Source organism: Mauremys mutica, chromosome 1, assembly GCF_020497125.1.
Source record: "Mauremys mutica isolate MM-2020 ecotype Southern chromosome 1, ASM2049712v1, whole genome shotgun sequence".
NCBI classification, from domain to species: Eukaryota; Metazoa; Chordata; order Testudines; family Geoemydidae; genus Mauremys; species Mauremys mutica.
This window is the reverse complement of record NC_059072.1, coordinates 17,631,752-17,654,554: the sequence shown is the minus strand read 5'-3', so window position 1 is coordinate 17,654,554 and position 22,803 is coordinate 17,631,752. Positions and strand designations below refer to the sequence as shown.

The 22,803-nt window shown below is 44.3% G+C and overlaps 2 protein-coding genes across 7 annotated transcripts in view; one reads left to right on the top strand and one right to left on the bottom strand.

Moving 5' to 3' along the window:
- Positions 1 to 15,015, top strand: part of DMTF1 (cyclin D binding myb like transcription factor 1) — a 49,993-nt gene extending 34,978 nt beyond the window's left edge. For both annotated transcript variants that reach the window (XM_045029174.1, XM_045029166.1), the window contains exons 12-17: positions 2,104 to 2,319; positions 4,974 to 5,059; positions 6,172 to 6,330; positions 7,483 to 7,866; positions 12,576 to 12,723; positions 13,601 to 15,015. In XM_045029174.1, the coding sequence (XP_044885109.1) occupies positions 2,104 to 2,319; positions 4,974 to 5,059; positions 6,172 to 6,330; positions 7,483 to 7,866; positions 12,576 to 12,723; positions 13,601 to 13,710 (1,103 nt within the window). In that variant the 3' untranslated portion in view covers positions 13,711 to 15,015. The remainder of the gene's footprint in view (positions 1 to 2,103; positions 2,320 to 4,973; positions 5,060 to 6,171; positions 6,331 to 7,482; positions 7,867 to 12,575; positions 12,724 to 13,600) is intronic.
- Positions 15,016 to 15,142: 127 nt separating this feature from the next.
- The window catches only part of TMEM243 (transmembrane protein 243), a 56,709-nt gene continuing 49,048 nt past the window's right edge, over positions 15,143 to 22,803 (bottom strand). For all 5 annotated transcript variants that reach the window (XM_045029209.1, XM_045029202.1, XM_045029192.1 and 2 more), the window contains exons 3-5: positions 18,591 to 18,641; positions 17,126 to 17,230; positions 15,143 to 15,459 (exon numbers count right to left, since the gene is read on the bottom strand). In XM_045029209.1, coding sequence (XP_044885144.1) covers positions 15,337 to 15,459; positions 17,126 to 17,230; positions 18,591 to 18,641 — 279 coding nt within the window. In that variant the 3' untranslated portion in view covers positions 15,143 to 15,336. The remainder of the gene's footprint in view (positions 15,460 to 17,125; positions 17,231 to 18,590; positions 18,642 to 22,803) is intronic.

Sequence of the window (22,803 nt, the reverse complement as noted above, 5' to 3'; positions counted from 1 at the left end):
CCAGAGGGAACGAACAGAACAGGTAATCATCAAGTGATCCATCTCCTGTTGCCCATTCCCAACTTCTGGCAAACAAGCTAGAGACACCATCCCTGCCCATCCTGGCTAATAGCTGTTGATGGACCTATCCTCCATGAACTTATCTAGTTCTTTTTTGAACCCTGTTATAATCTTGGCCTTCACAACATCCTCTGGCAAAGAGTTCCACAGACTGTCTGTGCGTTGTATGAAAAACTACTTCCTTTTGTTTGTTTTAAACCTGCTGCCTGTTAATTTCATGTGGTGACCCCTAGTTCTTGTGTTATGAGAAGGAGTAAATAACACTTCCTTATTTACTTTCTCCACATCAGTCATGATTTTATAGACCTCAATCATATCCCCCCTTAGTCATCTCTTTTCCAAGTTGAAAAGTCCCAGTCTTATTAATCTCTCCTCATACAGCAGCTGTTCCATACCCCTAATCATTTTTGTTGCCCTTTTCTAAGTCCAGTATAGCAAATGGAGCTTCTTTTGTGTTGGTTCCACAATGCTTAATTTACATTGGAGACCAGGAGATAACTACCTTCCCTCCAGTCTGGAAGAAACCGGATTCTCCCTTTGTTTGGTTACAGACTTTAAGGCATTATGTCAGTAACTACCCATAATTCCTATAGTTTGAAGGCATACATTTCATAATGATAGTAATGACCAGTGTGTCACCAGCTTTCGTTTGATACTTCACACAACGTTTTTATAGATAAATTCTATGACAGCAGTATGTTAGGGGAAGCAAGTTTGTCAGGTCTGATAGGAGTTGCTGACGCAGAGTAGTGAATCACCAGGGGGCCTCTGTGTCATAGTAGCTTACTTCCCTAGGCAGAGCTGGAATGGAGGCTGGTCTTTTAACACATGCCAGCATAAAACACCCTCTAGTTCAGAAGGATTGTTGTTAGAAGGATAGAAAGAGAGAGAATTTAGACTGGAGTTTGGGTTTAAACAAATATTTTAGTGGAGAGGAACAGACAGAGAAACAGGGAAAGAGTGAAAGAAGAACAGGGAGAAAGTCAGATGGAAAGGAAAGCAAAAGGCGGAGAAAGAAATGAATGAGACACAGAGAACAAAAGATGGAGAATGCAGACAGGTAGGAATTACCAGACACTAACAAACCCATGGTTAATCTAGACCACTTTCCTGTCCATTCTGCTGATTGATCTATTTGATGCTGGCCTCTGCCTATCCTTTGGCTTCTTTCTCCCATATGAAGTACCAGCAATTGCACTCAAATTGTTTGTGCAAACAATTCTGATAAGGTTCTCATCTTCAGATGACAAGTCTGCAAAGCAGACATACATCTCATTCTCCCAGGGTCCATGCTGGCTGTGATGTTTTCTTGAAAAAGCATCATCTTGTCAGAGGTTCAACTGAAAAAAGCAAAGCTGGGCTTCATATGGAAGGCTGCATGGTCTCTCACAAGATTCTTGGTGTCCTGGCCTTGCAGCATTTCCAGCCTTTCTTATATGCTAGAGCTCCCTGCTCAGGATCTCCCTCCCAATTCCTCTCTGGCCTTTGATCATTTGAGAGAGTTGACACATGGTCTTTGTTGCAAGTCAGTGAACAATAGCTCTGGCTTTAGCTAGGCAGATCAAAGAAACATGAGCCTGAGCTGTTGTGGAAATATGTTTATACTGTAAATGCTCAGGAAGATCCCCATTTCGTATGGCCACACGCCTCACCCACAGCCACTGAAAACATAATGGGATCCGGCTAGTAACTAGTTTTCAAGGGCAGCAGTAAGAGAAGCCCTCTAGTTAAGAGTTTGTGGTCCTGTTCTGTTCTCTGGGTGCTTAACGTATACCTCAGCAGGGGGGAGCACTTACTCTTGTCCATATTCCAGCGAGTGCTCCTTTTGGGGTGAAAAATCAGTGATGCTCTGCTTGGATGGCTTTGATTACTTTCCCAACCAGCAGCATATGCTCTCTCAAACCCCAGGGGCTCTTGAAGTTACGAAGAGTCCAACGGGTGAGACCCTCAGTTTAGATCTTTCTCAGAGATCTGATGCACAGTGTTGATTCCAAATGCCCCTCTTCAGCATGTCTGAGAATGAATTTTCTTTTTCTCCCTCAGTGCTAATAAAAGGTCTTAAACAGCTGCATGAGAACCAAAAAAACAACCCAGGGCACCAGCTTTCAGAAAACAAATCTGGAAGTGGGTTATCAAACACTCATTCCAGTTCAGGGGTTCAGCATGTACAGATTCGAGTGGCTCACTTGGAAGAGAATGCAGGCAACTCTCCGAGTCCTATGGCAGCTTTGCAGATTCCAGTCCAGATTACTCATGTCTGTAAGTAGTTGAAACTCATACTTGTTATGTCCTATAATAAAACCTAAACGTTTCTTGTTTTAAGATGAGTAGGGCCCTATCAAATTCATGGCCATGAAAAACTCATCACGGACCGTGAAATCTGGTCTTTTATGTGCTTTTACCCTATATTATACAGACTTCACGGGGGAAACCAGCGTTTCTCAAATTGGGGGTCCTGACCCAAAAGGGAGTTGCAGGGGCGGAGGTCACAAGGTTATCTTAGGAGGGTCGAAGTATTGCCATCCTTATATCTGCGCTGCCTTCAGAGCTGGGCAGCCAGAGGGCAGTGGCTGTTAGCCGGGCACCCAGTTCTGAAGGCAGCGACCCACCGGCAGCAGCACAGAAGTAACGGTGGTGATACCATACCCTGCCATCCTTACTTCTGCGCTGCTGACTGAGGCCCCAGCTCTGCAGACAGCAGTGCAGAAATAAGGGTGGCAATACCATACTATGCCATCCTTACTTCTGTGCTGCTGCCTTCAGAGCTGGGTGGCTACAGAGTGGCAGCTGCTGACTGAGGGCCCAGCTCTGCAGACAGCAGTGCAGAAATAAGGGTGGCAATACCATACAATGCCATCCTTACTTCTGCGCTGCTGCTGGCGGTGGCTCTGCCTTCAGAACTGGGCTCCTGGCCAGCAGCCACTGCTCTCCAGCTGCTCAGCTGTGAAGGCAGCCGCCCTCACCAGCAGCAGTGCAGAAGTCAAGGTAGCAGTATCACAACCCCCCCCCTTCCCCCCCCGCACAGTAACCTTGTGATCCCTGCCCAACTTTTTGGGTCAGGATCCCTACAGTTACAACACCGTGAAATTTCAAATTTAAATAGCTGAAATCATGAAATTTACTATTTTTAAAAATCCTATGACCATGAAATTGACCAAAATGGACCGTGAATTTAGTAGGGCCCTAAAGATGATGAATAAATGAAAGTATCTTATAGAATTTAGTTCTGAGTGCCACTCAGATCTTGTGGCTGTAGGACAGGACTGAGAGTTGGGAAACTTGCATTCCATTTCCAGCTCTACCTTAAATTTGATATGTAATCTCATCAAAAATCTGAAGTTTGTGACAAGATCTATTTTCCATAAACCAGTGTTGTTTGGCATTAATTATATGATTCTGTGTTGATTCTTTATTAGTCGAGTGTTGTACCGGCAAATCCATCATTTTGCCCAGTGCCTATTATTAAGGCTATGATTTAGTCTTGGCTATTTTTAGTAAAGGTCATGGACAGGTCACAGGCAATAAACAAAAATTCACTGCCTGTGATCTGTCCATGACTTTTACTATAAATACCTATGACTAAATCTTGTGGGGGGCACTGCTGCGAGGGGTGCCCCAGGGGGTCGCTGCTAGGGAGGTGGGGCCAGTGGCAGCAGTTGCCGGGGGCTGCCAAGCAGCGGCTGCTTTGGCTGCCCAGGGGTCAGCTGCTGGGGGCCACCAACAGTGGCAGCTCCGGCCACATGTGGGGCCAGCCGCACCAGCGGCTGCTCAGGTGGTCCCTGGGGCCAGCTGCTTGGGCGGCTCTGGGGTCAGCCACACTGGCCTCTTCAGAAATCACAGCGGTCACGGAAAGTCACAGAATCTGTGACTTCTGCAACCTCCGTGACAGACATGGAGCCCTACCTATAATTACTTGAATCATCCTGATTACCCTTTTTAAATGTTGGCAGGACATTAGCTTTTATCCAGCCCTCAGAAACTTCCCCAGTTTTCCACAATATATGGAAAATCAAAATTAACAGTCTAGATTGCTCCTCAGCCAGCTCTTTTAAAACTTGTGGGAAGCAAATTATCTGGATCTGCTGATTTAAAAATGTCTAACTTTAGTAGCTGCTATTTAATAGCCTCCTTCCTGTTCAAATTGCTTTCAGTAACCCAGTGAAACAGTCAAGCTCCTATAGTATTAGCATTTGTACCTTCAGTAGGTTGCAGCCATTACATATAATGTGATTGAATATACTTGAGTGCATCTTGCACTTTATCCATTGGTGCACATACACATTATAGGAGGACAGAAAGGAATGCAAATTCAGGGCCAATTTTCAGCTGGTGTGGATCAACACAGAACATAACTGCATTGACTTATCGCTGATTTACGCCAGCTGAGGATCTGACCTATAAGGGGTCTTATAATTATAATAATAATAGGAGATATACCTATCTCCTAGAACTGGAAGGGACCTCGAAAGGTCATTGAGTCCAGCCCCCTGCCTTCACTAGCAGGACCAAGTACTGATTTTTGCCCCAGATCCCTAAGTGGCCCCCTCAAGGATTGAACTCTGAACCCTGGGTTTAGCAGGCCAATGCTCAAACCACTTATGGATACTTATTCCAGAATATTAATTTCTTTAAAATGTCATTACAAACATAAATCATTAAATCACTTTAATATCATTTTGTTTTTTAATCCCTATGCAGTTAATTATACTTTCTTCCCTCTATTTCCATCTCATGTAAGATGGCTTCTTTAAAGAGTGTTGAATTCTAGATACAAACTAGAGAACCTTGGCATTAGTACTGCAGTCAGCTTCCTTTCTCTCAGCACTGGGAGTAGCAATACCCTGCTTGACACCCTTCTGTGCTGACACGTTTTGGTTTACATGTGTTTTTTTGTTTTTTCCCTACTCCCATAGCCTCAACTGATTCTCCTGCTGCTACTGTCGACTCTGAGACAATAACACTAAATAGTGGAACACTACAGACCTTTGAAATTCTCCCAGTAAGTAACGCAGAACTTGCCTTGCAATATCACACTTATCCTTTAAATGCCATTAAATTGTTAAATTTTTGTAGTTGATTTCCAAAATGGAGGAGGGAAAATTTAATGGTGATTCTGAAGTAAACTTCTGTTACAAAATCCAGAGCAAAATGTGGACCTAGTTGTATTTAGTTAGAGCTGTGAAGGTTCAATGTGAAATATTAACTCTTGTGAAACCATCTTGTAGCAGTGTGTGTTTAATATTTTTTTTAATAAAAATCTTTCTTATAAGAAGAGTTTATAACACGAGAGACCCTTGCTGGCAAAAGATTCCCCTGTGCCTGTACCATTCATCCCATTATTGATAGGGCACAGTCTCTCTACTATTACTGCAAGCAGTGGCAAACGTGGTTGGGGGGGTCTGTGAGGCCATATCCTCACTGAACAGCTGTAGCAAGAGTGGCCTGTCTCCTTGTCACTCCTCTCTGGGAGCAAGACCAGGAAGTCAAGAATTTCTCCTTATCTTTCCCCCCATGGGATCCTGGCATCTTTTATCTCCTCCCCGTTTCCATTTGGTCAGCCAGGGCCCAATCCAGCTCCCATTGGGTCTTTCCATTGATTTCAGTGGGAGTTGGATCATGTCCCAGCAGAGGGGCAGATGAGAATTAACCAACCAGTGGGTGCAAATTGCTGTATTCCAAGTGGATTTAGGATAGCAGGACCTGCTTTTAACAGAATGTAATTTCACTGTAAGATGTGTGAAAAGATTCTTCACCAACGCAGTTCAGGATTTTCACTCCAGTTTAACCATGTCCCCTTGTTAACTCTTCTATCCATTGCTGAACAGGAGAGGGGACTGAACAGAACCCTTCACTATCCCTTAGGAGAAAGTCCTTAGGGCAGAGAGGCAGTTGCCAAGACTACAGATAATTAGTTCTTCACTAATTTAGCTAATTTAGTTTGTTGAAGAAAAATGAGGTTTTACAGTTACTCCAATTAAATTGTGGTAAGTAACACAGGGAAGGAGTTATTTCAGTATGATTTCGAGCTAGCTGGATTCCCTATAAGTGAGTGCGCTGACATGGTTCAGGAAGTGGGGAATCTTTGTATTGACCTTTTTTTCCCTTTCTTAGTCCTTCCATCTCCAGCCTACTGGAACTCCCGGCACTTACTTACTACAGACAAGCTCAAACCAAGGCCTTCCTTTAACGCTGACTACCAGTCCCACAGTGACCCTGACAGCTGCTGCTGCTCCTGCCTCCCCAGAGCAGATCATAGTCCATGCCTTATCCGTACGTATCTTGAAGAGTTAGAATGCCAAAACATCTTGGGAAAAGGGTGGGCTAATAATTATTGTCTGTCAGCCGCTGTGGTTACAGCAGGTCCCTGGTTACCTCCATATGCTAAGGTTACGAAGCAGTTCCCAATTCATACACCTTTCTGACATGCTCATAACTTTCCATAATATTCCCTCTGGAGCTGAAATTTTCCATGCTCACTCTCCAGTCACAGGTAGAGTACAATAATTTTGGCCGTTTTAAAATATTGAAGAGTGAGAATTTCCTATTTAAAAAAAACCAACTCTTCAAACCACAGGCTGCAGAAAACTTGCTGAAGTTTAAAATTTGGCATGGGCAGCATAGTCCTTATTGGAGATTAGGTCTTTGGTTGAAGATTAAACTGGTTTAAACATGTGATATTTCCATCTAGTGGTTGGCCTCAACAAAGTTAAAATCTGTTACCTAAAAACTTTATTTATAGGATTTTCTAAGATCTTATCACTGAAATCTTCACATCTATGAATTAATTTATCTTCCCACAACCTTTGTACGGTAGGGAAGTATTGTGCCTGGTTAGCAGAGGGGGAAAGCTAACAGATATTGAAAGTCACATAGGAAAATTGTTGCAGTTATAGAAATAGTACTCTGATCTCCTGAATCTAGGATTATTATTTTAACTGTAACCACTTAGCTCAAGTGGTATGAGCTCATGCTTTTGGTGCTGAAGGTATCTGGTTTGATCACTGCTGATGACTTTTCTGTCTCAAGTTAAATAATACTTAAGCTTATCACTATCCTTCTTTGTTACAAACAGGAAGGAAGAAATGTTGTCTAGTAGTGAGATCACAGGATGGAGATTCAGGACTCCCCTGGTTCTAGCTGCAGTTCTGCCACTGATTCTCTTTACCTTGCTATGCCTCTCTTTATTTACTCCTCTGTAAACTAGATATAACAGTTTCAACCAAGTTGCAGATTCCTTGAGTTGAAGGCCAGAAGGGACCATCAGAGCATCTAGTCTGAGCTCCTATATGTTACAGACCATTAAATTTCACCCAGTTACCCATGTATTGACCCCAATAACTTGTGTTTGACTAAAGATAGGTGAAAAAGCAACAAAGTGCTAAATACTGTTTATTTTGTATCCTTTGTTAATGCTTCTTACAGCCAGAACATTTGCTGAACGCAAGTGATAATGTCACAGTACAGTGCCACACACCGAGTGTCATAATTCGCACTGTTGCTACTGAAGACATCTCCTCCGTAACCCAGGCAGAACTTACTGTCGATTCACATATTCAGTCAGCTGACCTGACAGATCCTCCAGGTACCCTGGAAGCAGACACTTTTCCACATGACATCCATCAGTCCAAGCTGAGTGATGAAGAGCAGTCTGCCTACATTGACGATGACTCCTCCAAATTCAGTGGCAGAAATAGCACCGAACTGTTAGATGGGGTGATGGTAAGAACTGAAGAGGAGATTTCAGATACAGACCTCAAACGTGAAGAGGATTCCCACTCCAATTTAACTGACACTTACGTCACTGAGGTAAGGAAGTACATGATGAAACTATCAGAATATCTGAAACTACTGCCCCTAAGACAGGGGTCAGCAGCCTTTCAGAAGTGGTGTGCCGAGTCTTTATTTATTCACTCTAATTTAAGGTTTTGCGTGCCAGTCATACATTTTAATGTTTTGAGGAGGTCTCTTTCTAAAAGTCTATAATATATAACTAAGCTATTGTTGTTTGTAAAGTAAATAAGGTTTTTAAAATGTTTAAGAAGCTTCATTTAAAATTCAATTAAAATGCAGAGGCCCCCGGACCGGTGGCCAGGACCCGGGCAGTGTGAGTGCCACTGAAAATCAGCTTGTGTGCCGCCTTCGGCACGCATGCCATAAGTTGCCTACCCCTGCTCTAAGACTTTGTCTACACTACCGGGGTAAGTCAACCTAAGTTACACTACTCCAGCTATGTGAATAACTTAACTGGACTTGAGGTACCTTAGGTTAACTTACCCCATGTCTTCACTGCGCTGTGTCAACGGGAGATGCTCTCTGGTCGACTTACTTTACTCTTTTCGGAGAACTGGAGTGCCGAAGTTGACCGGAGAGTGCTCTGCCATCGATTTAGCGGGTCTTCACCAGACCCGCTAAATCGACAACCATTGCATCGATTGCAGCAGCATGGATGACGGTTCAAAATAAAGACCTGATGAGAAAATCAAAGTGTCCTTGTGAATGTGTCAATAGTGCTGGTTTTTAATCATCTTCTAGTGTTTTAGCTGCACGAGCATTTTGTGAAGAGGCTTTTTCTGTCTCAGAACTTTGTAAACATGTTGGGAGGTGGTGGTAATTAGATCAAGGCTAGGGTTTGGGTTCAGATTCAGTGGCACAGAAATCTCACAAGTAGACTAGGAATCTGTACTCCCCAAGTCCTCATCTTGAGGATTTTGCTTTAATGCAGGTAGGTAGCATAACATAGTGTGACCCAGCTGGTATGGATCAAAGCAGTGTACTCATGGTTTATGGTTTTAGGAGATAAACAAGCCAGCTATTTGTCTACCACGTCAGTCTTTTCTTTACAAATATACTGTGTGAGCAAGGGAGAGGTGAAGTACAGTATTTCTCACAGTCAACTTTTTACTCTACTAATCTTGCTAGTGTCCTCTTAGCTGCAGCAGACCTTTCATGACTTTTTTTGCAGGATTTGATTGGTTAAGCAGAATAGTCCAGTTATTAAATGTTCAAACACTTCAGTAAAGATTCAGTTGTGAAACAAATTACAGTCTCACACAGCTCCACACCTCAGACGCAGCCATGAGTTTATCTAAATAAGTATAAAACTGGAGCCATTATATAGGCTAGATTCAGGAGTGGGCAAACTACAGCCCAGGGGCCACATCCGGCCCTTGAGCTCTTGCTGGGGAGCTGAATCGGGGGCTTGCCCTGCTCCCGCATTCCAGCCGGGGAGTGGGTTCGGAGGCCGCTCTGCACGGATGTCCCCCCCTCTGGCTCCTGTGTTTAGGGGCAGCCAGCCCCTAACCTGCCCCCGCCCCAAGCGCCAGCCCCACAGCTCCCATTGGCTGGGAACTGCGGCTAATGTGAGCTGCAGGGGTGACACCTGCGGACAGGGCAGCGCACAGAGCTGCCTGGCCAAACCTCCGCATAGAAGCAGGAGTGGGGACATGCTGCTGCTTCCAGGAGCTGCTTGAGGTAAGCGCTGCCTGGAGCCTGCACCCCTGGCCCCCTCCAGTGCTCCTGCCCCAGGGGTGCGGAGCCCCTTCCCGCACCCTGAACTCCTCATTTCTGGCCTCACCCCAGAGCCCTCTCTCCCCCCACCCGATGCCCCAACCCCCTGTCCCAGCCCCGATCCCCCTCCCACCCTCCAAACCCCTTGGTCCCAGCCTGGAGCACCCTCCTACACCCTAAGTCGCTCAGCCCCACCCCAGAGCCCACACCTCCAGCCGGAGCCCTCCATCCCTGCACCCCAACCCCCAGCCCAGAATCCCCTCCCGCACCTTGAACCCCTCATTTCTGGCTCCACCCCAGAGCCCGCACTCCCAGCCAGAGTCCTCACCCCCTCCTGCACCCCAGCCCTAATTTTGTGAGCATTCATGGCCCACCGTACAGTTTCCATACCCAGATGAGCCATGAATCGGAACAATTGACAGAGATAAGTATCAAGAAAAAAGACCAACTTGCATTTTATTGGGCTTCTTAGAGTTTGTTAAAGTGCACGTCCCCTTCAACAAACTGTTCTCCAAAATGACAGATATAACAGATGCTACGATTTTTTTTCTCACTCAGCCAGGAATCCCACTATAATTCAGATGGTGTTAGATTTTGTTTCTGCAAGAGAACAGATATGTACATTGAACCATCTCTCTGCTGTTCTTTATGAGCAGGATCAGTACATCCTACATACAATCCAAAGCTACTGACTTTCCTCAATTTGCATCCTTTTCTTTTCACTTTAGTTGAAATGGATGCAATAATGAGCTTTACATTTTAGGCAGTTTGAGAGCTCTATTTTAGTCTAGTCTAACCCCCTACTCAAAGCAGGACCAATCCCCAACTAAATCATCACAGCCAGGGCTTCATCAAGCCTGACCTTAAAAACTTCTAAGGAAGGAGATTCCACCTCCACCCTAGGTAACCCATTCCAGTGCTTCACCACCCTCCTAGTGAAAAAGTTTTTCCTAATATCCAATCTAAACCTCCCCTACTGCAACTTGAGACCATCACTCCTTGTTCTGTCATCTGCTACCACTGAGAACAGTCTAGATCCATCCTCTTTGGAACCCGCTTTCAGGTAGTTGAAAGCAGCTATCAAATCCCCCCTCATTCTTCTCTGCTGCAGACTAAACAATCCCAGTTCCCTCAGCCTCTCCTCAGAAGTCATGTGCTCCAGCCCCCAAGCATTTTTGTTGCCCTTCACTGGACTCTTTCCAATTTTTCCACATCCTCCTTGTAGTGTGGAGCCCAAAACTGGACACAGTACTCCAGATGAGGCCTCACCAATGCCAAATAGAGGGGAATGATCACGTCCCTCGATCTGCTGGCAGTGCCCCTACTTATACAGCCCAAAATACCGTTAGCCTTTTTGGCAACAAGGGCACACTGTTGACTCATATCCAGCTTGGATTGTCACATAGGAATCAAAATAAGTTAAGTTACCATGTTCAGATTATGAAGACAAAAATGTTAGCAAATCAAAATCAAAACTTTCAAGTCATTAGTTATGGGTAAAGGTATGAAAGGATGTTAGACTGTTTAATTATTTTAGGAAGAAAAAGCAAATTGACTTGGTAATTCTCATCTGTTTATCCTCCTAGCTAAATGGAAGTTTGGGGTCTGTGCAGTTTCACTAGTGGAGATAGAGGGGATTATTTTACTCAAGAGGAGTACTCAGGAGTAGGACTGACTCTAAAAAGGCCTCTGTAAACTTCACTTTCTGTATAAGACATTTCTTCCCGACTGCTGCCATTACGGTTGTGTCAGTGCGTGGAAGGTATGGACTGACATTGCAGGGGTTTGATAACTAGAGCTGGAGAAGTGCCCAGTTCCCTGTCCCACTATCCCCTGTACCTTGAGGGCCAGCTTTTCAGTTTGGGCCTAGGAACCGCCCCTCAGTGTTGGAAGGTCTAGCTATGCTGTGCTTTCTGCAGGCTGCATCCTCATTGAATTAGGTACGTCATACTTTGCACTAAGTAGGGCAAGCTCGGATCTGGTCTAATTTAGTGAGGGAGGACCCAACTATGATGCATGCATCGTATACATGTGTTCATTCGTACACTGCTTGACAGCAGCTGATAAGGGGTAACCAGCTGGGTGGCCGGTCACAAAGATAGTACTAACAAAACTGCCGAGAGGAACAGGTATTAGTAAAACTGGCTGGACCATCCTAGCCAGCCCAAGCAGTCCACACTCCAGCTGTGAATCTGAACAATCCAGCTATTTTCATTCTGCCAATTCCAGTCACCCCTGCTGTTCTGCAATCAGCCTTTAGCTGACAGCAGTCAAGATCACTCTTCCTTAGCGGTGCTTAGAGTAGTTAAAACTTGACAGTGAAAGCAGCAGTTGTAGTTATGACTCAAGGAGAAGTATCGGTAAGGTGTTAGGAAAAAAATTAACTTCCTTATTAAATTCACTGAAAGCAATTATATTTTTTGTACAAATAATTTGTGATTACAAGGCCAGAAAGGACCATTGTGATTTAGTCTGACCTCTTGTGTAAACACAGGCCATAAGACTTGCTTGAATAAATTTAAACTAGAGAATCATTTACCCCCCAAAAGTCTTGACTGAAAAGTTTCCAGGGATCCATCCCAACCCCTGGTAAGTTTTTCCAGTGGTTAAGTTACCCTCACTGTTAAGTTTGCACTTGATTTCTAGTATGAATTTGTCTAGCTTCAAGTTCCAGCCATTGGACTGTGTTATATCTGTTACATTGAAGAACCCTCTTATCAAGTTTTAGTCCCCATGTAGATAAGTATTGTAAAGATGTAACATATGTCTTACCACATCTAGAGAGGAGTAGCCAACATGGTGAGAAATTCAGTTTATAGCCAGGGTGGTTCACTTACAACAGTGCTTTTGAATAGGTCAGTCATTTTCCATTCCCTCTAACTACTACTCGCTGTGAAAAAGATCTCTGCCACAGCCAGCACGTAACTCAGTTTTCTAGAAGCAATTGTTTCTGTATTCCATTATGGATAAACCTCTCACATCTTAACCTTCAGTCTCTCATCATGCAGGACCTAGGTTCTCCAGCCATAGAAGAACAAGTTGATCAGTCTGCAATAGATGATGAAACTGTCCTTATTGTTCCTTCACCCCATGGTTTTATTCAGACATCAGATGATATAGACAATGAATCCGTCTTACCTCTGACAACATTAACAGGTACTATCAGACAGATGCTTAGTGCAATTGACCTGAAACAAGATTCTTTAGTTCAGGGGTTCTCAAACGTCATTGCACCATGACCCCCTTCTGACAACAAATATTACTACATGACCCCAGGAGGCGGGACCGAAGCCTGAGCCTGCCACTCCGGGCAGGGGGGCCCAACCCAAGGGCTTCAGCCCCAGGCAGGGGGCCTGTAACCTGAGCCCCACCACCAAGGGCTGAAGCCCTCAGGCTTTGGTTTCATTGATGGACGGTGCAGCTTAGGCTTCGGCTCTGGGCCCCAGCAAGTCTAAGCCAGCCCTGGTAACCCCATTAAAACAGGGTCCCAACCCCCAGTTTGAGAATGGCTCCTTTGGTTCAATATGGTAATTGAGCTCCTCTAATCATTCTATGCATTATAGCCTTTATGGAATCTTCATATAACTTACCTTCCAAATCATTGTTAGTTTGAAACTTTAGAAATAAGCCTCTTTAGATGAAAGGATTTGGAAGCTTTTTTCAAAACAAGGAAGTCATGCATTCATCTGCTTTCCTCCACTGCACCAATGGTAAATGCCAACTAATTAGTTTTAGACTACTTAAACTGTAGCTGGAAAAATGTTGATGGGTGGTAGCAGTTCCAGCCCTTGTGGAGACCACTCAGTGTGAGGCTTGAGTTAGAGATCGGAGCCTGATCAGTAATTTTTGTTGTGTGCAATTCTGTATACCTGCTTTTTAGAGGAAATTGTTTTTGAAAAACTAGAGGGTCTCAGAGTAGCTACATTAATAGTTTAATTTAAATTGATGCAAAGCACTACCTATGTGTTTTTGAGGTAAGTTTTTATAGCAGTACAATAAGTTTGAGTCCTTAACATGTTATGGCTCATTGCAGATCCTATATTGCAACACCATGGAGAGGGATCACACATTATTGGCTCGTGTTTGGACAGTCCTGATTCTGAAGATTCAAAGGATGTTGAAGACTTAGTGAGTTGTCACTAAGAAGCAGTAATCATGTCTGCTTTCTAAATGAACCTGTTTGCATCATGAAATTACAGTTGCAATCCTGTACCACCTTCCAAAGAAAGTAGTCAGTCCACATGTGTAGAACATTCTCAAGTTGAAATGGCTACAGTGCACTTTTACTGCTCACAAGACTGTGTACCTCATTTGTAAAGGGTACAGCAGCTAATTGAAGCCCCAGTCTACTGCTTTGCAGCAAGGGGTTATTAAGAGTCTCAGTTGCACACTGTTAGGATCCACTCAGTCATTTTGACCTGGCTGTTGCCCATCTGTTGGACTTTATGCACCTTGAAAACTGGATGGAAGCCAAGGACTGTAGCCCTTAGCTTATTAGTGCAGCAACAAGAATTAGTTTGCACACACTTCATGGAAAGTGGATGAGGATTTCTGCACTTCTTGGCTCTTCTACAATACAGAGTTACGACTTGTTACTTTTCCTCTTGACATTTAGCTGAGGATAGCTCAGTGACTTCAGAGGGTGCGGGCAAGAGCAGTATTGCAGAAGAGGTCTGTTTTCCCAATCTCATTGGACGTACCAGTATTTCCAGCACAAAGGACCCTAGTTACAGATGCTTATAGGGTTGTCTTTTGCTGTGCCTGTTCCTGAAGAGTCCGTTGCTGGCAATGGATGGAGTTGCAGAAAGATCAGAAGTGGTTTGGTTTTTTTTAAAAGTAAAAAAATAATCACTACAGCAAGTTCAATAAAAGGGAAACTTATAAGAAAGGGAAGGCTACGGAGGTCCACCAGCATCCCTCTAAAGCCTAGAGAACAAAAAAGCCTCGAGCCTTCAGAGGCCATTCCAGGTCAGGTAGAAAGACTGCCTACCTAACTAGCTATTCTCATTACACTTCCAGCCTCTCTCGGAAGGTGAGTTGGATGCAGCACATTAATATTTGGGGGATGGCAAGGAGGTGGTAGCACCCTTTGCAAGGTCTTGAAGAAGCAGCTCAGTGATAGTTTGGGCCTGTGTCCCTAAAGCAATGGAAAGCGATTCATTCGCCACTTCAGGCTCATAGCAGACACACTAGGCTGAGCAGCCTTCTAAGTGTGCGTGCGAGTGTGTGAGTGAGTGTGGGGGAAATAACTACAGAAATTAGACTGATGTATAAATTATTTTATTTATTTCTGTAATTAGCTCTTCATAATCAGAGTTGGTCTTTCAGTCTGTGGTTTTGTTAATGTGAAATTAAGTTGTAGTTTCAACAAAAGGTTGCCTAGGGAACAGAAATAATTGTATAGTCAGTTTAAACAAAAATAAAGTATTTGTCTTAGTAACTGTAAGATGCCATTTATTTATTCTGTTACAGATCTTTGCAATGCTGCAGTTATTTGTACAATAAAAAAATGCATTTTTTTCCAAAATGAAAAAGCTTGTGCCCTTCTGAAACATCAGTATAGTTGGAATGTGCATTAAGTGCAAAGTTAGCTCTTAAATAAAAGCAGTGTCATGTCATATGGCAATAATTCTTCCCAACACGAGGGACTTTAGATATACATTTACATGAAAATCATGTACTGATTATCCCTGAACAATCCCTTTCTTCATCCCTGTCCAGCTGATTATCCCCTTTGTTTCTAGGGTGGAGCTAAGAACAGTCTCGCAATCATTTACCCACTTCATGGAAGTACAGGTTGGCACATATACATAACATGACAATAGAAAATAAGATATAGTAAATTAGATTCCTAAACTTAGGTTCCAAGTCTCCTTGTCGATACCAGTAGATCTAGAAAGGAGAGAGTGATTTTGCATTAGAAATCAAATCAGGTATTTATATGCAAGATAAACAGGCTACAGTTCAGTGCAGGAGTAAGTAACTGTGAAACTAAGAAGTTCTAGGGTTTTCTTTAACATCCCCCCCTTTAAATTGGACTAATGAAGAGAGCAGTTAGTAGAAGGAAACCTCACTGAAAACTAAGCACTAAGAACAACCACCCACTTCTCTCTTTCAGCATTCTTGTGGAATGCACTTCCATGCTTTAGGGAGATACTAGCCACTCAAGTATTGCCTGCCAGTATCACAGTCAGCTTACTTACCGTTCCTCTAGACACAAGACCGTTTCATTTTGAGAAATGTTAATTATGCAAGTAATGAGACTTGTGAGCTTGCTTTGCAAACAGTAAGGCCTGGTCCACACTAGAAAATTAGGTTGGTTTAACTATGGTGGTTGGGATGTGAGAAATCCACACCCCTGAACAGTGTAGTTAAATAGACTTAAGTCCTTGTGAAGGCAGCACTAGAGGTTGACAGAAGAATTCTTCTGTCTGCCTACCTACCCCACCACCTCTCATGGAGGTGGAAGTACCTATGCTGACAGGAGAATCCCTTTTCTCAGCATAGATAGTGTCTATACTGAAGCACCACAGCAGTGCAGTTGTAGCATTTTAAGTGTAGACAAACCCTTAGCTACAGCTGTGTCAATAAGCCATTAACATGTCAAGTAGATTTGTTATTTCAATGGTTGGTTGAAAGCTAGGAAATTCACAGTTAAAGTTAAACAAATTGGAGTCAAATTAAAAATTAAAAATTCAAAAAAACAAACAAACCCCTAATGATTGCCAGAAAGTCTTTACATACTTGAGATGCCAACTTTAACTCTGCTTGCCTCCCTTTCCTGTTGCAGCTCCCGCCAGTACAGAAGTTAAGAAGACACACCATAGCTAGGGGGTCTACAAAATTCACAGCTGTGAAAATCATGTCACGGACCATGAAATCTGATCTCTGGCTGCCCAGCTCTGAAGACAGAGCAGAGAGCAGGGGCTGCTGGCCCGGTGTCCAGCTCTGAAGGTTGCACTGCTACCAGCAGCAGCACAGAAGTAAGGGTGGCAATCCCGTGACCCCCTTTTGGGTCAGGGCCCCCAGTTTGACAAACGCTGTGGAGAAATCACACTCTGTGCGTTAATCATGGCATAAATAACATTTCGAGATGTGTAACAAAGCTATGAAATCTATTTATACCGTGACCAACCTGCAAAAAAAGTGTGTGTTTTCTCCGTGATTTAAGTAAACCTCTAACCATAGCATAGTCTTTTGTTGTAGGATGTGACCTGTACACTCTCGGTAGCAGGTGCATAGACAAGCACACTGTGAATGTGTTAAATATTGGGATGTTGTAGCCTGGATGCTCAGGAGGGGACAATAGGAGAACAGAAGATAAATTTGATAGGAAGTCTGCCCCTTTGCACTCGCAGAATAAACACAAGATATCTACCTTTGACCAATATCCAGTGCTTTACCAGATTTCAAGTGCACACCTGTACTATAATCTACAGCTGCCCTACTTAGAGGGTAGGTGTAGCTAGTTCACTACTGTATTATGAAAAACAAAAGGATCTATTATGTACATAAAATACAACTGTGTATATTTCACAATAAATGTAGCAATACTTACAAGTATGCCAGCAGAAACACTACACAAGGATATGCAGAAAGCAAAAAATATATTCACTGGTTTTGGAGGTAGTTGAGGAAAGATAAAAGCACTGATCAGAGTGACCTGTACAGAGAAATACAGAGAGACTAAATATTTTCATAGTGGCAAAAAAACAAACAAACCACCCAGACTCACCTCACAGAAGCAGAGTTATGAAGTGACCAAGGAAACAGTTTAGGATTCCACAACAACCAATACCCACCCACCATGGCGAGAGGCAAGGTGAAGGTATAGGAGGTTGGAAAGGACTAGGGACAGAATTTTTAAAAAACTAAGTACCCCTAACCACATATTTACAATTCTTAGTGATTGTACAATAGTTCCCTTCCAGTGGCCCAATACAATGCTCATGTCCACGTAGAAGGACAGATGGAAATGGAAAATTCAAGGGTCACACACACAAACTTAAGGGAGAAAAAGCCATGTAGAACTCATGTATTAACCAGAATAGTGCTCCTTCTGGCAGTCTTGAAAGATATCCTGCTCCCAGCGGACTATAACCATCCCTTATGGATGCAGGTCTTGCCACATTATCTTGTGCCTTGTCACCTCAAGAACCAAGTCCTACATAACTGGGTTTAATTTTGAAGGCCCGTCAAAAAGTTCCAACTGGCTACATAGCATGTGGCTAGCCAAATGTTAGACCAACTAAACCAAAAAAATACTGCAGCAGTGTGTCTTACTTTTTGCAGCAGCTAATTTACTTCTAAGGTTCTGGTCATAATTTACAAACATGTAAATGGTCCCCAGCTATCTTCCAAACTACTTCCCCACCTAGGCTTCATCCCAGCATTACTGCTTGGAAGGGATGTTTCTGCTACATGGTTCTCCTCAAGGGAGTTCCGAGGCTGGAGGTCCTCTGTGATGGGCCTGGCATTCTATCCTGGTTTTGTTCAAGGATTTTCTCTCTCTGGACTTCCCAATATCAGGCTGGATTCCCTGACTATTCAGGCTTCGGGTGCTACCCATCATGTTGGCTCGCCAAGTCAGGAGAGTCAGCGGCTACCATCACAGATCATGGAGTAGCCTCCCCCTTTTTGTGATAGCATTTGGTTCTTTCAAGAGCTGGAGGAAAGCACAGTGAGATAGGACAGCAATGGGTGCCTCAACCACATGTAAACATTTCATCCAGCACTAGGGAGTGCTGCTGAAGAGTTCCTTTCTCGCACGGATTTGGGGAACTTTATTACTTGTTTTAAAAAGGACTCAGTTCCCGCAAAGCGGCAGCAGAAAATAAAACTGCCAAAAGAAAATGGCCAAGGGTCTCAAATGACTAGCAGGCCAGTGTGCAAAGGATGGAAGCGCTTGGGGCTAAAACCTGGGCCCACTCAAGTCAGTGGAAATTTTGCCATTAAACTTCAACAGAATCAGGACTTGAACCATAGAAAGAAAAGAAATGTAGTTTGGGAAGTGGAATACTTACTATAAGCAGCAAGGATGTTAAGCTACCAACAGCTAAGTTGATGATTCGATCCTGGAAGAAGGAAGAAAAGGAGAAAGTAACACCTGGTCATCTCATTTATCAGCCTAACATTTGATTAATGTGTGTATTACAATAAGATGTAGAGGCCCTAACTGAGATCATGGTGCCATTGTACCACTGTACATTCACACAGTGTTTGAGCGACCCAGCCCCCAAGGCGCTTACAAGACAAACCAATTATTTTTAAATCCCATCCTTCATCTATATGCAGTTCTACTTTGAAATGTAACCACATCTCACTGGAGATCTTCCACCGTGTATTGAAGTCAGCAAATCTCTCACTGACAAAAGCAAGCTGCTACTCCTTTTAACTCCTACAAGCCCTGCAGAGCGGACACCATTCTGAATGAGAGAGCGGGAGTCTGTTTCCTGTGCATTAACAGTGGATTTTTTTAATTTGTTTTTTTTTTAAACATCACTTTCCTGTGTTGCCGTACCCTCACACCTGTGTAAACCCACTAATATAGCAGGATTGCGCACAGGGCTCTCTCTCTCTCTCTCACACACACACACACACACACTCTCTCTCTCTCTCACTCACTTTATTACTAGCAATGATGGAGAGAACCCAGATTGAGACAGGTCTTAGGTCAAGTTTGTAGGGATCAGGGAGGACCACGTACCATCTTTGTACTTTGAAACCAAGTGAGATCTGTTCCCCAAGTTAGACACCTACATGACCTGGTGGTGGTGGGGGGGGGACTTCAACAACTCAGACATCCGTTGGGAAAATAACACAGCAGGGCACAGATTATCCAACAAGTTCTTGGAATATATTGGAGACAATTTTTTTATTTCAGAAGGTGGAGAAAGCTACTAGGGGAAAGGCTGTTCTAGATTTCGTTTTAACAAATAGAGAGGAACTAGTTGAGAATTTGAAAGTGGAAGGCAGCTCAGGTGAAATGGTAGCGTTCACGATTCTAAGGCAAAGGTTCTCAAACTGTGAGCTACAGACCACTGGGTGGTCCACGAGCTCCATTCAGGTGGTCCGCGGATAGTTCCCTCTAAGGTGTGCACCTAGGCAGCCGCACACGAGAGAGTGAAGGGCCCCCCGCTTAATTAGTGGAGCTGCGCAGGCCTGGCTCCACTAATTAGGTGCCTGGACCCTGGAGAAGACGCACATGTAAGGTGAGGTGGTGACCTTGGGCGGGGGGGAATAGAGGGTAGGTGGGAGGGGGCAGTAGAGTAAGAAGAGAGGGTGGGGGGAATTTGGGACATGCAGGGCTGCGGCAGCCAGAGAAAGAGGCGACTTTTCCCAGCTCCAGGGCTGTGGTTACTGGGGACAAACGGCGCTTCTGCCCGCCCTCAGCTCTGTGGCAGGGTAGAGACCCCCCCTCCTTCCCAGCCCCAGCTCAGGTGCTGCTGTGATAGGGGAGAGGGCACATCCATCGCATTAGAAAGGTAAGACTGATATTAAAATACGAGTTGTGCGCTTTTATTTGTAGAACAAAAACAAAAATTACGGTTTTTTTATATAGTGCTTTTATCCAAAGTGCTTTGCAATAGTTAGCTAATGTACAAACAACATTTGGAAAGATCATTAAGTGGTCCACCGAGACCCTCAGCAATTTTCAAGTGGTCCGTGGGGGGGGAGGGGCGACTTTGAGAACCACTGTTCTAAGGAATGGTACGAGAGAGACCAGCAAAAGAAAGACAATGGATTTCAAGGAGGCAGACTTTGGCAAACTCAGGGAGTTGGTAGGTAAGATCCATGGGAAGTGAGTCTAAGGGGGAAAAAACTGAAGACAGTTGGCAGTTTTTCAGAGAGACATTATTAAGGGCACAAGAGCAAACTATCCCACTGCGTAGGAAGTATCGGAAGTCTGGCAAGAGACCACCCAGGCTTATCCAGGAGATCTTCAATGATCTAAAAATCAAAAGAGTCCTACAAAAAGTGGAAACTAGATCAAATGACAAAGGATGAATATAAACAAACACCACAAGTATGTAGGGACAAAATTAGAAAGGCCAAGGCACCCAAAGAGATCAAACTAGCTAAAGACTTAAAAGGGTAACAAGAAAACGTTCTACAAATACATTAGAAGCAAGAGGCAAACCAAGGACGGGGTAGGCCTCAATGAGGGGGAAAAACAGTAACAGAAAATGTGGAAATGGCAAAGGTGCTTAATGACGTCTCTGTTTCAGTTTTTACCAAGAAGATGGGTGGTGATTGGACGCCTAACACAGTGAATGCCAGTGAAAATGAGGTAGGATCAGGGGCTAAAATAGGGAAAGAACAAGTTAAAAAATTACTTAGACAAGTTAGATGTCTTCAAGTCACCAGGGCCTGATGAAATGCATCCTAGAATACTCAGAAAGAGAGATTAAGGCTTCAAAAATTTGGCAGGCATCTACCTGCTCCCCAGAGACTGATTTGAAAGTCAAGCATCGCTCACTTGCGAGAGCCAGAGGCCAGTGCCCAAGCAAGAAAGCTAGCTCCACTATCACCCACAGCCAGGCACATCAGCCTGGCTGTCCCAAAGAGCAGAGCACTGGCATTCGCACTGACTTTCATATAGGCCTTTGGCTAGCAGAGGTCTGAAGTGTCAATCTCCCTCTCCTGCTAGCTGCTGAAAGGGAGAAGGAGCCTTCTGCCATCTCCCCTCCCTTCCTCCAGAATGGATCACTGTTGCCGGCAGACAAGGGAACAGCGGTGGTGAACCTGACCGATCTTATTAGTTTCATTCTGCTACTGCTGTGCAAAGCCAGGAACAGAAGCGATGAGAATGGAGTAGTCTGCAGACACCAGGGCAATGCTGCATTACGTTACACTCCAGGCACATTGGGATGGGTTTTTGGTTTATAAATGGACTCACGTCCTGCAGCAATTGATGGTTTGGAGGACACATTAAGCCCATTAGACCAGCAGTGCCAACTTATATTAAGCCAGGTAAGATGCATTCAGTTGCTTATTCTATAGTAAAGCAGCAGCATTTCCTAACAAGGTTGAACTTTTCTCAAGCCTACATTCATTAAAAAGCAAGTGCCTACAGAATGACTTGGCAAAAGAACAAAAGACACAAAGCGGGAGCTGGGGGGCGCTGTTGGGATACACGTCAGTAATGGCCTTTCCTGGAAATAAAGACTCAAATCTTGCCCCTTTCATCCAGCTGAATCCAGAAATGCTTTAATGGGGACATTGGCAAGTTTAGGTGGGGTTTTTTGTTTTGTTTTTTTTAATAAACAGGCTAATCTAAAACTCAAGTTTCTGATACAGCCCCCTTTAAATAGTATGAACAGGATGCTTTTGTAGGTTTTTCTTTTTTTAAATTTTATATTCCCCCTCCCCCCCACTCCATGCTGATGTGCCAGGGTCTTTAGAAAATGCCATCAGTCCTCCCCTCTGCTATGTGCCTGCCTGCCAGCCCTTCAGGGTCAGCTTTGCAGCTCTAATCATCACTGGTGAACATCTGCTTGCACAGGGGCCCCCGCAAAATTAAGTTGCTCGAGCTTCAGCTTCAGCCCCAGGCAGAGGGGCTTGGGCTTCAGCTTTCTGCCCTGGACCCCAGTGAGTCCAAGGCCAGCCCAGTTCTGATTTATTTTGGCTGACACCCTCCCTCCCCTCCAAACCTGCTTATGGTCCCCAGGGGCCCCCAGACCCCTGGTTGAGAACCACTGGTCTAGTGCAGGGGTCCTCCATCCTCCCCCTATTGGGACACAATTCCTCCTCTTCAGCAAGGTGAGTGACTGTGACCCACTGCATGCTACCTCCCAGCTAAGAATCCCCAGCCTAATGCAACAGTTGTCAGTGGTGGGCCTGTAGTGGTCCTTGGGGGCACTTGCTGATCGGCAGAGAGCTGGCTGGCTGACATGACGAGGAGTCTCCTTGTTTCCAGCTGCTATATTTAGAGACACTGAACTTTACTTCCCACACATAAGTAGTTACTGAAGTTGCCACGGGGAAGTTCTGGGATTGCAAATGGGAAGGGAGGTACTCCAGCAGTTAACGCCCAGAACTGGGTGATGAAGATCTAGGTTCTAATCCTGCCTCTACCACAGACATGCAGTGTGACCCTGGACAGGTCACTAAACCTCTGTGCCATAGTGTCCACATCTATGGTACTTAGAGATCTGCCTGCACTGTAAGCTGTGCAGGGCAGAGAGAGAGTCTTTCACTCAGTATGTACAGTGTTATGTACACCTACGGAGCTCA